At 40.5% G+C, this 13934-nt stretch overlaps 1 protein-coding gene across 1 annotated transcript; it reads left to right on the top strand.

The window, feature by feature from the left end:
* Positions 1 to 3571: 3571 nt before the first annotated feature.
* CSGALNACT2 (chondroitin sulfate N-acetylgalactosaminyltransferase 2) lies at positions 3572 to 11212 on the top strand (the record flags this gene model as incomplete). The annotated part of the gene is made up of 6 exons (XM_010152000.1): positions 3572 to 3788; positions 4326 to 4427; positions 6110 to 6288; positions 7884 to 7978; positions 9468 to 9549; positions 10839 to 11212. Coding segments are annotated over 6 exons (968 nt in total), but the record flags the coding sequence as incomplete, so codon positions are not given.
* Positions 11213 to 13934: the final 2722 nt, after the last annotated feature.

The following is a 13934-nucleotide window of genomic DNA, read 5'->3' as shown; positions in this document are numbered from 1 at the left end:
ACAATAACACCAAGCGGGGAAAAAAAAAAGACTTGCAAGTATGCATTGCAACTGCAGAGATACTTTCTGAAAGCTCCAAATTATTTTTCACAAGGCTTAATTGACTTTGTTTGCTGATGAAGAGAAAAACAGCAAGTTTCTCAGCTCTGCAGGGCTCCATTTGCTGCCTTGTTACCTTTTTTGCTTTGCTGCAACCCAGAATGAAACTTCCAGAATTATAATATTAACACAACAAAAGCCTGACCTTAAAAAAATAAGCTTTGTTCTGAAGTTGCTGTTTGAGAAACACTTTGAAGGTGATTTTCTTAGTATTTGCGTTAGATCTAAGTGCATGAGAAACAGGAGAACGCTATTCCCCTTAGGTGAAGAGTATCTCTAGAGACAATAAATAGTGAATGGGTCTAGGACTACGAACAATTAATTTCATTGCTGAACTGGGCATTGTAAGATAGTCCTGGATTTAAAACAGATTGCTTTGAGATCAGCGTTTGATAATATTGAGAAACAGAGAATAAGTAACATGGCAAGAGCATAATAGTATTACCTCTGTCCATCCCAGTTCTTCAGAAGCCTGTGTCGTTGTCTTGAATAGCGATGGAAAATTCAGTGAGGAGCTGTCACGGATATCTGTACTGTACTATCAGTGTAACTGGTTTATTTGTGTTACATTTATCAGTGTAACAGGTTTATTTTCATAGAACCACTGAATGGTTTGGGTTGGAAGCTGACCTTAAAGATCATAGAATTATAGAATGCTTTGGGTTGGAAGGAACCTTAAAGATCATCTCGTTCCAACCCCCCTGCGATGGGCAAGGACCCCCTCCACTAGACTGGGTTGCTCAAAGCTTCATCCAGCCTGGGCCTGAAGACTTCCAGGGATGGGGCATCTCATTTTATTGGGAGATTAGAAGCTCTGCTGTTGGATAGATATTTAAAATTAATCTTTAGAAAACAGAGTCATTAGCATATTTTCAGAAGCTAATTAGCAATTAGCTAATCTCTAATTATTGTTTTTATTGTTATTCGGATATCTACCAGAATTCGAGTGCTGCTGTTGGGGTGCAACTTCTCTTGCTTCTGTTTTTCCAGTTGGAACTGGGCAATGTCCAGAAACTATCTTAATGTCTGAATCTCAAGGGAAGACTCCTCACCCAAAATATGGCCTTGGCATGTAAAAATGACTTAGCTAAACTCTGCAAGCTCAAAGACAAAAAACTGTTTGGGTCCTTGCCATCTCTAGAAGTGTGGGCTGTTTGTCATGCAAACACCCCCTTTAGTATGTTCTGACTAAGACCAGAAACTGGCCAGTGTCCTGGGAACTTTGACAGAATTTTAATACACAAAAAAAGTAGGACGTATGTCTTAAATTCCATAGACCAAACGCGTTCTTGGTAGTTGTAAAACAAGTACTAGTATTCAGTGCAGTGGAAGAGCAGCTTTTTGGCTTTGATAGGAATACTGGGGATCAATTACTAAGATTTAATTCGGTGAGAAACTGCACTTCTGCAAAGGGAGTAAAGCTTCATGGACCAGGAATAACAGCTGTTAAATTATTTCTGCTGCTTTTTACCTCTGCTTAGAGCTCTATTTTGGACGGCAGCCAGTGTGTGCTGGTTGGAAGGTGAGATAGCAGGTTTTATTACATGAGTCAATCCCAAGTGTTAAAAATGTGAATACATTAAGAAGTAAAACAGATGTGGGTTCTTTTTCTGGTTGTTCTCAAGTTTGGCTTCTGTGTATAGAAGTATTAATCCCATAAAAGTATTCAAATTAGTAGATGTGCTGGTTGTGGCTGAGAGAGTTAGTATTCTTCACAGTAGCTAGTATGGGGCTATGTTTTGGATTTATGCTGAGAGGAATGTTAACACACTGATGTTCTAGTTGTCAGGTAAAGCTTATATTAAACCAAGAGTGTAAACTTCCAGTGTGATGGCACCAGTTTGTTCTGCTACACCCTGTCTCCCACAGGCCCTGTGTGGTGGTCATCAACATTTCCCGTTGCGTTTGTCCGTGCATACGCTTACCAGCAGGAGTGCATTACGGAGCTGAATGCTGGGAGTAGGGAGCTTGCTGTAAAAGAAAGTCTGTTGGGCAGATACAGGACAGGAGCAGGAGTATATCTCTAGTTCCTGAGATAGACAAACAAAATCAAGCTGCCTGAAGTTTGAGTGCTGCTCCCTTCGCATACCTTGGTCCTTCTTGATTTCAGTTTCCAATGGGCAATAGCAACAAACAGGACAGTATCAATACTGGGCATGAAAGACAACCCTTTGTCACCACAGCAGTTCATCTATCCTGTGCCCTGCTACTTTCTTTCTGGGTAGAAAAAGCTGGGAGAGGACTTGAGCTGCTCTGGAGGTGGGCTTCCAGTAGAAGAGGCACTTCAGGTCTGCCAAGCGAATGGAAATACACTAGGTACATGGTGTAAAGGCTGTTGTGTTGGCCACACTTGGGGGTATGCAGCCGTTAATAACTTTTTCAACGGTCTATGTGTCTAGTTCAATGCAGCGTCATTTGGTTCATAGTGTAGCTTATGTTTGTTCCCTGTGATATACCTTTTCCTTGTGAGGGGGGAGAGGAGAGCTGAAATGGGATGAACATTCTTCTGGAGGAGTTTTCCTGTAATTTTGTACTCTCGGGTTAGTATAGATACAGGATTACCAACACAGAGCTCAGTTCCGTCAAAGCCACAGATGAGTCTTGGTCTTTTCCTTTGTGGTATAAAATTAGAGATGCCATTGGCTTGAGTTGCTTCGTTGATGGTCATTAACTGAAAGCAATCAGCTAACCTAAATTTTGTTCTGAATGATTTCCCTATCCATTAGGAGTAAAATGTATCTAAACAGGTTATCCTATTTATAGAGAACTGGTATTGTTTTCTCGAAGTGTTAGATTCATACAAAACGTCTGCTTATATCCTTAGAGTACCACAGCTACGATGAAATGCCACTATCCTTATTTATGGGGTAGAAAGCCCTGTAGCTAGTGGTCAGCAGTGCACACAGTTTTAAAGCATTCCAGCATTTATCACATGGTTTGGTTTTTTAAGATATCACATTTCTGATTTTACAGGCTTTATCAAGTGTGTTACTGTCATTTGTTCTGCCCACAGCTTGTGTGGTGTTGGTTACTGGCCAGATGATCTCAGCTTTTACTGTGGACTACCTCAGGGGAAGATCCTTACTGAAGGGCTTAAAACCAGGCAGTATTAGATTTCAGTCATCCTTTTCCATAGCGAATAGTTGAATCCCTTTCTTGTTGGGAAGACCCAACTCTTAATTCTGCCCGACAGGTTGGTGTAGGACCATAAAACTGATCTAAGAAGCAGGAGAAGCTGGAGGTTGTTTAAGATCATTTTTCAGATCTGTGTTAAGAAAGGTAGGAGGGTGGTTGTGACAATTGATGGTTTGTGGATTTTTCTGTTATTATTGTCTTTAGGAAAACCCCAGAAGCTTTCCCCCAAAAGCTCTATTTTTAATTTCTTCATAGTTCTTAGGAAAAACAGTGTTTCTGAAATAAAATTGCTTGGGATCTTTGACTTTACAAATTACTTGTGTGACTTATTCTCCAGGTTACTATCGTACAGAAAGAGATAAGGGGACACAGTATGAGCTGTTTTATAAGAAGATGGATGGCATGGAATACAGACATGTCACCTTGTTCCGACCTTTTGGACCCCTCATGAAAGTGAAGAGTGAAACGGTCGATATTTCTAGATCAATCATTAATATTATTGTCCCTCTTGCTGGAAGAACTGAGGCATTTGCACAATTTATGCAAAACTTTAGGTAGGTGCATGAGACCGTAGAGTAAGCTGTATTGCTGATTTTCAGTGTTCTGTTTCGTTTTCAAAATTAATTTCTGCTCTGGTGAATTTACAACAGAACTAATGATTCCAACATTGTGTGCAACTGCCTTAGGATGTTGTATTTTAACCTATTGTGGAGAAAATATTCCTTCTAAAAAGACTTAAGAGATTCTGAAACTGCAGCAAAACCCCTTTTAGATGGAATGCCAGGGCCACTGTGAACCTGGGCACAAATGCTCTTGAATGTAATTTCTGTATTTAGAGCAATTTTTCAGCTTCTGTTTATAAAATAAGGTGTTGGAATGAGACACGCAGTATTGGAAAATTCTGATTCAGATGGGAAGGATGGGGAAAGAAGAGGGAAAGCATCTTTCCATTTTTTTTCTTTAGAAGCTAGTTGAAATCTAACCAGAATACTTAAATCTGCTAATACCTTTAAATGCAATAGCTTTTAAGTACCTGAAACTTCTGTTGTGTTACAAGTAATTATTAATATCAGCTTATGTTTGGGTTTTAGGGATGTGTGTATTCATCAGGATAAGCGTGTTCACCTCACAGTGGTGTATTTTGGACAAGATGGGCTATCAGAAGTAAAAAGCATCCTAGAATCCGTAGCTCGGTAAGTGTGTTGATCCACTGTCAGTCAATACAAACTGTATTGATTGGCACTTAAAATGTGGTTTAAAAAAGGATGAAATAATAACGAGTAATTTTGTAGTCGATTGCAGGTTAATAGGAAAAGTAGGCTTTATTTACAGTATACTATTTTTTGATTGGCATTTTGCAGCTTAAGTTGCAAAAGTCTCCTGAAGACTACTAAAAATCAAGTTATAGGCCTAAAAAGACCTAACAGCAGTGAATTTGAGTTTTTTATCTGGCAGTCCAAAAAACAACAGGGGTGAGTTTTGCAGTGAATGTTCAGTCATGCTAACAGATTGATCAGAATTAAAGTTCTTTGGAACTGGGATGTACTTTTAGGTAGTTTGTTCACTGGAGAATCAATTTTATTTAATGGTAGGTATGAGAAATGTAGTCAAAGCAGGCTGGTGGGCTGCTGAGTGGGAGAAGTTAAGCTTTGCCCTCTATCCTCTAGGTCACGGAGCCCATACTTACCCTGTGCTATAAAACAACTTTAAACACTGTCTCAGCAAATAGCATGACAATAGTATGGATTTAAAATTTCCAAATGTTGAATTTATTTATGTCCAAGGGGTTGGACAGGAAACAGTGTCTGCTAGCCTGTAGCTAAGGGGCTGCTCCTCTGCCTGAGCACTTGTCATCTCTGAGCTGGGAGCCTGTTGCCCTTGTTAGCCAAGAGTGAACTGGGCTCCCCTCTGTCCCCACTTCAGCGCAGGCCAAGGCTCTGCTCGATGAAGTGTATTAGGCACAGGCTGCTGTGTCGCTGCCTTAAAATGGGATGGCGAGTTGGCCTTGCACACACAGACATCCTCGAGGAAGGGAAGAGTGGTTCTGCCGTCCTCTCACAGAGCCTCCCTGGCATCCAGCTTGCCAAGTGCTGGCCATCTCTGTTTCTGAGGCTTCTGTGCTGCATGCCATGCTCCCAGTGAGACATCCTCCTCATGACAGGGAGTCAGATTCAGTGCTGCAAACTCACTGGGCATTGATCTGGTTCTTTATCTTAGTGGTGCTACTGTTGAGGATCTCCATGTTGTTCTCTGCAAGCACAGACCTCTGAAGTGTCTCCAAAGTAGATACTTAACTTTGCCTGAAGATATTCCCCATGTGTATTTCCAATCTCCCTTTGCTACTTCTTCTCTCTTCTGCGATGAGTAGAGTCATGTGTGCTACTGGTACGAAACAGCGAGGAGGAGCAAACTGACTGGGTCATCAGTCATGGCCTTTTGCCTCATGAGTTTGGTGGGTCAGGACTCTGGCTTTCCATTTGCCTCTCCCCTCTGACGTAGTGAGGACAGAAGTATTGCTTTGTTAGTCAGGATTTCTTACTTTGTGGGAACGGGGTTTGGATGGGTTGTAATTTCAGGGAACACTGTAATTCATGTCAGTTGCCAAAAGGCCTTTTAAATGTGTCTGAACAATTAAATGCTGAGTGAAGTTATGAAGTAAGACCGAGGTCCATTTTTTTTACAGTGTCTAATCTCTGACATTTAAAATAGCATAACTAAGTGGAACAGATTTTTTTTTTTTCCCCCTCATCTTGATGATATAACTTTTTTAAAAATTTCCGGAATTAAAATTACTGTAAAATGCTGAAAAAGTATAAATGGTCCCTTCCGCCCCCCACACAAATTTATTTTGGTTTTGGCTCTGTTTTTCTTCTAGAGAAACTAACTTCCACAATTACACGCTCGTGTCTCTGAATGAGGAATTTAACCGAGGCCGGGGGCTTGACATGGGTGCCAGAGCCTGGGAGAAGGGCGAGGTCCTGATGTTCTTCTGTGATGTTGATGTTTACTTCACAGCCGAGTTCCTCAACAGTTGTCGCTTGAATGCTGAGCCTGGTACGTTCCTTCACAGTTGCTGTAACCCAGTCTTGTTTTATTTGGTTTAAGCTGACCTGTGTTGAGCACATAGAAAACTAACTTGATGGAGCTGTGCACAAAAGACAATAGTATTTAGACTGAGAAATAAATTTTGCCTTAGCGTAGCTGGTTTTAAGAACACTTTGTCTTTTTCTACAATAAGTGCAATTTTGACATTTTTTTTTAAGATGTGGGTGTCTAAAAGAAATCCAGACATTTTAATTAATTTACTAGTTAGACTGCATGTAAATTTGTGTAACTACTTAATGCATCTCTTAAGGTGGAAGATGTCTTCTGTTATACTGAAGTCTCTAACAAGTTTGGTTTGTCTTCTCACACTTGTATGGCCAAGACCCATTACATAAAAATGACTTTCATTAGAGCTTCACAATGTACTCCATACAGAGACAGGGCTAATGTTCCACTTCTGCATCCCAAACTCCAAAATTTTCTGACCAGGTTCATTTTTTTTTTTCCTCAGGTTTGTATGAAGCTTGCTTAATCTACAAGCTTCTGCCAAGAAGGATAAAGCTTTCTTGAGTTAAGAAGCATGCTAGTTAAGACTCCTCCTGTCAAACATTTGTTAGGGTTAGGGTTTTTTATGCTTACTCTTATTCCAGATTTGTTTCAGCCAGAAAACGTTTTCTCCAAATGTCAGTTTGGAATGAATGGGTTCTTTTTCTTCACATAATAAACAGGCAAGAAACTCTGCTATAAGCCAGATATTTGGATTCTATTTCTTGCCTTTTATTTCATTTTTGTCTGTCTCAGCACTTCATGAAACAAGTTATATAGAAAATTGGAAAAACTCTGGAGAGGAGAGTCTTGTGAGCTTTCACAAGGAAGGGAGTTAGAGAGCTTGGCAATTCATCCTGAGAGTTTGTCACCTTTGCTTCAAGCGAGATCTGAAAACACTTCTCATGTTCAGAGTTCATACCCAAATCAGGGTACTGAGTATTCTCGTGGGCTGTTGTCGATACCTTTGCACCACTAGTGATGCAAGAGAGCCTTGAAAAACATTTATCTGGCTTCTGTAATAGGCACAGAACTGGTGTCACAGCATAATCAGGATACTTATGATGCTTAAAGCCCTTGCAGGACATCCTGGATGTACACACTTTTCAATGCTTGTGGAAAGAGGCATGCTCATAAAACTCAAGCTATGCAAGTTTGTTAGTTGGACTCAGGTTTGGTTTTGGTTTGTTTTTTTTTGTTTTTTTTTTTTTTTTTTAGTTTTAATGCACACCATTATTGCAGGGATTTTCCACTGTCATCTAATGCGATATTGTGATATATACATACAATAATTAATATGTGTAAAAGTATGTATAGCTATATATAAATATATACCTATAGAGTTCATATAAATATGTGTAGGTACTTCTTTTAATCCTGTGAGCTATGCCTCACTAGATGTTACAGGCTACCTAAATGGGAAAATCTGGCAGTTAGACCCTATATTTACTTGTTTTCACTAGACGGCTAGTAGCTAATGTTTCACATAGTGTTTCTGGTTTTCTCTTGCCTTCAGAAAGGAGGCCCACAGTGACTAACAATTACCTTTTGACTTCTAGGGAAAAAGGTTTTTTATCCTGTGGTATTCAGCCTTTATAATCCTGCTGTTGTCTATGCCAACCAAGATATACCACCCCCTGTGGAGCAACAATTGGTAAGCAGCGTGAATTATTCTGGATAGAAATAGCTGTGCTTTGTATTAAACCAAAATTAAGTCTAACTTAATAGTCTGTTTGGGGTATCTTATGACCTTTGGCAGGGTGCATCTAAAGGCTTTTGTTCATTATGGGCAAAGCATGTGGAAGAAAAACTTATCAAACAGTACAAAACTAATTCTTAAATCTGGAGTTCTTCCTAGATTAAAGAAAAAAAAGTGCTATTAATGAAATGAAGTTGGTAGTTCTGATCTGTTGCTTAATTCTGGCTTGGAAAGCCAGTATGTTAGGAGGATAGTGGCATAACATGGCAGCAACTTTCATCTTAGGGTAGACCAAACAAAGACGTGGTGAAAGGAAAAAAAACCTATGAACAGTGCTTGGTAAGCTTCCCTCCGTATCGACTCTTTGCTCATATCAAATGGTAGTTGCAGGAAGTGTGCCATGTAGTTTGAGGTGAGCTAAGTTGTTGGGTCAGTTGCTTTTTACATGCTGTGGACAGCTATACTCTGTGCAGATGGATTCTTTACCTTTGCCATCCAACATCTGCCAGGACCATGGGCTGTTACGCTGCTAATGTCGTCATGCTTTTGGAATGAGACGCACTGATTCTAGGGAAGCTTGCAGTCAAAATAACCAAATAAACCCAGCAAACATTCAAGAGGATAGGTTTAAGGATAATTTGGGGCTCAGCAGATAGAAAGAAGTACAGTATTTCTGAGTCTTTGCTGCCTGAAAGTGGAATGGCCATGGTCAGTTTTCAGCCTGATTCTTTTAAGAAACTGCATAAATGAAATTGGGGTTTGTAGCTGGGACTCCTGAGGTATACAGGTTTGGAGGAGAGAGAGTGCAACACAGCCTTATTAAAAGAAAAAACGTAGTAGCTCTCACCCCCCACGTTGTTTGCAAGGATCCTACTGAGAGTAGGAGGGAAGATTTTCCATGCGGCCTCAAGCAGTCGCAGCTGAGGGGGGGAGTGAGCTCCTGTTGGAGAACTCTGCTGTTTACGTTTTTTAATCCAGCAACTTCATGGTTACTGCCTTCAATCACAAAACTTACTTTTCTTGTCATACCATAACAGGAAGAGACAAATGTGGCCTTAGAAACTGTGTAGGAATGGGAGTGATTGTAGTGGCCTTAGAAACTGTGTAGGAATGAGAGTACTGGGAATGGGTGATTTGGCAATAGACTACCAAATTTTACTGTTTAGCCTGAGCAGATGTGTAGAAAATCGAGGTGGTGTGACAGAAAGAAAGGTAAATGTGGAAACCTCAATGCGAGTAAGTATTTGGAACAGGATGGCTAAGGGTGAACAGCAGGTAATTAGGAAGCCCGCATCTGTGCATGACACACGTGCTGGAAGTGTTATATGCCATACCCTGCACTGAGCAAATGATCGCAAGACCTTAACTTCCTACAGAGCCAAGTGCAGTATGCTTCCCTCGGTGTATTTTTGCATCTTAAAATGACACTGTTTTAAAATTGCAGGTGCACAAGAAGGATTCTGGTTTCTGGCGAGATTTTGGCTTTGGGATGACTTGTCAATATCGGACAGACTTTCTGACTGTTGGTAAGATGAAACTGTAGAAAAAAAAATTTTTTTTGAAAACCTGATTCTCTGTTTTAAACTAATGACAGGAAAGTAGTGTGGGTATTTTTCTTACTATTTTCCCATGCCCAGCAGTCACATAAGTTTGATCAATGAGATAAATTAGATTTTGTAAATTTCGATGTTCCATGAGTGTTTGTTAAAAGGCACAATATTTTGTTTTGTTGCAACATTTCACTCTGGAACTTATAAAAATATTCTTTTTTTTTTTTAATTTTTTTGTACTTTGTGACTTTCCAAAGGAAACTAATGAAATTTAAGAAACGCACCCCTCAAGTAGACCACTAACATAGACAAGAAGCATTCACATTTTCTGTTAGGTAGCCTGAAGTAGTAGAAGATAGTTGTTGGAGGCTTTAGAAGCAGGCTGGGGCACCCTCTTGTGGTGTGCTGCTAAAACTGACAGCAGCTTGGTGTACTTGAATTTGGAAGACGGTCTGATAGTCTGCCAGAAGGTGTAATGATATAGCTCTGTGTGCTGTATAATGGCCCGACTGCAAGCTGGTTTTGAATCATAGAATCACAGAATGGTTTGGGTTGCAAGGGACCTTAAAGACCATCTAGTTCCAACCCCCCTGCCATGGGCAGGGACACCTTCCACTAGACCAGGTTGCTCAAAGCCTCATCCAGCCTGGCCTTGAAGACATCGCAGGCATATTGCCATGTGCGTGGTATATATACTGAATGAAGACTTCATGATTCTAGAGTTTTGAAATTCTGCAAGAGTCTGGGTTGATTTTCATTATGATCCTGAAAGGCAAGAAAATTTAAAATGGTGGAGCAGGTTCCTTTTCTTAATCCAGCATTTGGAGTTGACTTATGGAGTAACTGCTGGCATTTTTAGAGAGGGCTTTTCACATGGTGCATGACTGCTTCATTTTCCAGCTGCTCAAGTCCATTATGATTGCTAAAAATAACCCAAAAGCATAGCCAGTGAGGTTTGCCTATAGTGTTCTGCAGCTGTCACAAGGGATGTCATGCATAATGTGATTTGGGGGCACTGTTCTAAGAGACTTTCTGAAGCCAGCAGTGCATGATCTGTGTCCTGGGCATTTTCCCCCACAAACAATGCAGTATGCTTGAAGCTACTCTCCCTCAATTTGGCATGCTTTGGCATGGCGAACTTAATTGCTCCAGAATTTCTGGTATGCCCTACCAGATTTAGTAATATGTTACACAAGGAGTGTTGCTCTTTTTGCATTATGTCTAGCCTGTGTGCCAAAATAACGTTTTCTGATATTGTTTTTTAGGGGGTTTTGACTTGGAAGTGAAAGGCTGGGGCGGTGAGGATGTTCACCTTTACAGAAAGTACTTGCACGGTGACCTTATCGTGATCAGGACCCCGGTCCCTGGTCTCTTTCACCTCTGGCACGAGAAACATTGTGCAGACGAACTCACTCCCGAGCAGTATCGTATGTGTATCCAGTCCAAAGCCATGAACGAGGCTTCTCACTCACACCTTGGGATGCTGGTCTTCAGGGAGGAGATTGAGACTCACCTCCGTAAGCAGGCTTACAGGACTAACAGTGAAGCAGTGGGTTAAATGTCACCCCCGTGACATTTGATGACTTCAAATTCACAATGAACCAGCACCATTTTACAGCCTTAATTCAGCTTAAAAATGCAGTGCCTCTCTTTTTCAGTGAAGAAGAGTTTGGGGGGGGTTGATTCTTGTATTGGTTTTCTGAAAAATTATTTGACTTATATGCTATTACCTACCTATCTTGCAAGTTCAAGCACCTCAAATAAATTGGAAAGTGTAAGTAGTTTAAGGAAAGTGTCTTCAGTATCAACTGGAAAAATCAGTGGAATGTACACCTCAACACTTTTCCCCTGGTACATTATATATGCATTATTTTAAGAATTAAATTAATCTTTTGTGTTTTCTTGAGTGTTTTCACTCTGTATGGCTCACTGCACTGTGACTTTAGGAGGATACGATGCTCACACTCCATTGTAGAAACAAGAGAGAGGTGTGAAAAAGAATCTCGCCATGAAAGGTATATGGGGACATGCTGGTTGCTGTGCCAGCTCTTCAGGTTGCTGCTTTCACAGCAAGGTCTTGGTGCCACGTTTACCGTATGAACAGACATTCACATGGTTGAATACAGAATAATTCATGTGAAAGAGGGGGAAATGGAAATCTTTTGAAGTGGAATTTTGAGGCATATAATGCAATTTCACACTGCAAAAGAGACACCACCTTCTTAGCTCGGTGATGGATCAGATCAGTTGGGAATGTTCCAGTTGGGTGTTCCTGGGTCTGGTCTTTTCCCACAGTAGATGCTACATCACAGAATCACTTCTATAAGCTGATCTGTGCTCTTAAACTAGTTTGTTTAAAGATTTTTGGCCCTGCTCCTCCTTATTCAAAGGCCCTGCCTGTACATCTCATCCTTTAAGTTGAGGAACCATCTTTTCATTCCCATATAAACTTTTTAGAGGCCCATTTGCTATTCTGCTAATATTGTCATTTTGCTTCCTGTTTTTTCTTTCTGACATTTTCCTTATGTGTTTTCTGAAGGCAGTCAGACACTTAGCTGTTTCACTGGCTAAAAATGCAAGTGCCGTTACAGTCTTTATACAATGCTTTCCATTCTACTGATTGTCTTAGTAGCCTTATTCTTCACTTTTTCAGTTTGAGGAGGTCTTAGGGGTTTTGGGTGTTTTTCTTTTTTATTATTTTGGGGTTTTTTTGAGCATGCATAAGCAGAATTATGCTGTGGTCTCATTAGTGCCTTGTACAATGGCACTACTATTTCCCTACTTCCCTTTTGGGTATTTTGGGATGCATAAACAGTTTTAATGCAGGCAGGTCATTTTTCTGTGTTGTCTTATATTCTACCATATGGCATGCCTCATTTTTAATACATTTGTTTATAAAATGAATGCTGGGAATGCTAATTCAGTGGTTAAACCATTTGCATGGTCTCCAACTGAATTTAAAAATGAGTCGAAAACCCTTCTCAAACCAGGTAATTAAAATCTGTTTATTAATTCAGTTTGCTTCAAGAATTCTGAAGGCAATTAAAGATTTAAATGGTTGATTTCTGAATAGCAGACATGCTGTGCAAATAGTTCTGGGCACTGATCCTTTTTATGTGTACATAAAATTTGCCTTTATGTAACTTATTGTGGAGAACAGTGTACTGTATTGTACTTAGAGTGAAGAGAATGCATTGCAAAACTTCTTGCAGTTGGTATTCTCAGTATAATAAATGGAATTTCTGCATTTTAGAAATTGTTTTAAGCTGTTTCTTTGAAGTAAGTTTTTACAATAATATTTTACAAGACATATTACATGCAGGATTCAAGTAACAGTATTTGCAGAGACACGTTCAGGCAGCTCATTTTTGCATCTCAAGTGAATATCTACCCAGACTGGATACAGAAGTGCAGTTAGTTCCCCAGACAACTTAAACTTAGACCAGTTGTTGTCTTACTTTAAGATATCTTGGTGGTTCCTAATAAAAATGATAAAGTACCAGTGAGAAAAAGATTAAATACATAGGTCTGATGATTTGGGATAAAGATGTAAATGGGACCTTCTACCAAGACTCCAGCCCTTAAAACTCCAGCTGCTATTGCTGTCCTGGCTGTTGCTGCACAAGAATAAGCCCCAGAAATGCCTCACACTGGCACCACCACTGCTTGGCACGCACTGGAAGGCATACCACGGTAGTGCAGAAGTATGAAGTGTTGCTGTAGCTCAGCTCTTATCACTCAACCACTACTTCAGAAGGATCCGGTCGTCCTAGTTGCCATGTTTTGGAAACACAGCAGACTGCTGATAGCCATCAGCATCTTACCTTCTGCTACTTTCCACTGCGTGATTGTGCTTATCAGCTGTGGAGAGGAAGAACAACGGTGTCAACTGTCTGCATCTGTGCGATCAAAAATGGTCTACAGTGTAGATGCTGTAAGGCAGTCAGGGAAGTCTGGAACTGAATGCAGGCAGCAGGAACCATTTTTCCATTCATCATCCCAAAATCTGGAAGTGAATGCATGGGAGTAGAAGTCAGAAGTAGTTAAAAGTCAGGGTTGGATATTGATACAAGCAGTCCAAGTGACTGATTATCTGAGGACTCTTGGAATTCTGGAGGCCCTTGCAGGCCGTGTCTTTCTCTTGTCTTAGCTCAGCTCCCTGCAATAACTTCCTGCCTAAGAATGTGTTGCTATGGCATATGTCAGCTTGGCAGCTCATTAAAAACATAGGCAACAATTGGGTTGGAAAGGACCTTAAAGATTAGTTCTAACCCCCCTGCTATGGGCAGGGACACCTTCCCCTAGACCAGGTTGCTCAAAGCCTCATCCAGCCTGGCCTTGAACACTTCCAGGGATGGGGC

This window comes from Eurypyga helias, unplaced genomic scaffold, assembly GCF_000690775.1.
Source record: "Eurypyga helias isolate BGI_N326 unplaced genomic scaffold, ASM69077v1 scaffold8420, whole genome shotgun sequence".
NCBI lineage: Eukaryota > Metazoa > Chordata > Aves > Eurypygiformes > Eurypygidae > Eurypyga > Eurypyga helias.
This window is presented reverse-complemented; position numbering and strand designations above follow the sequence as displayed.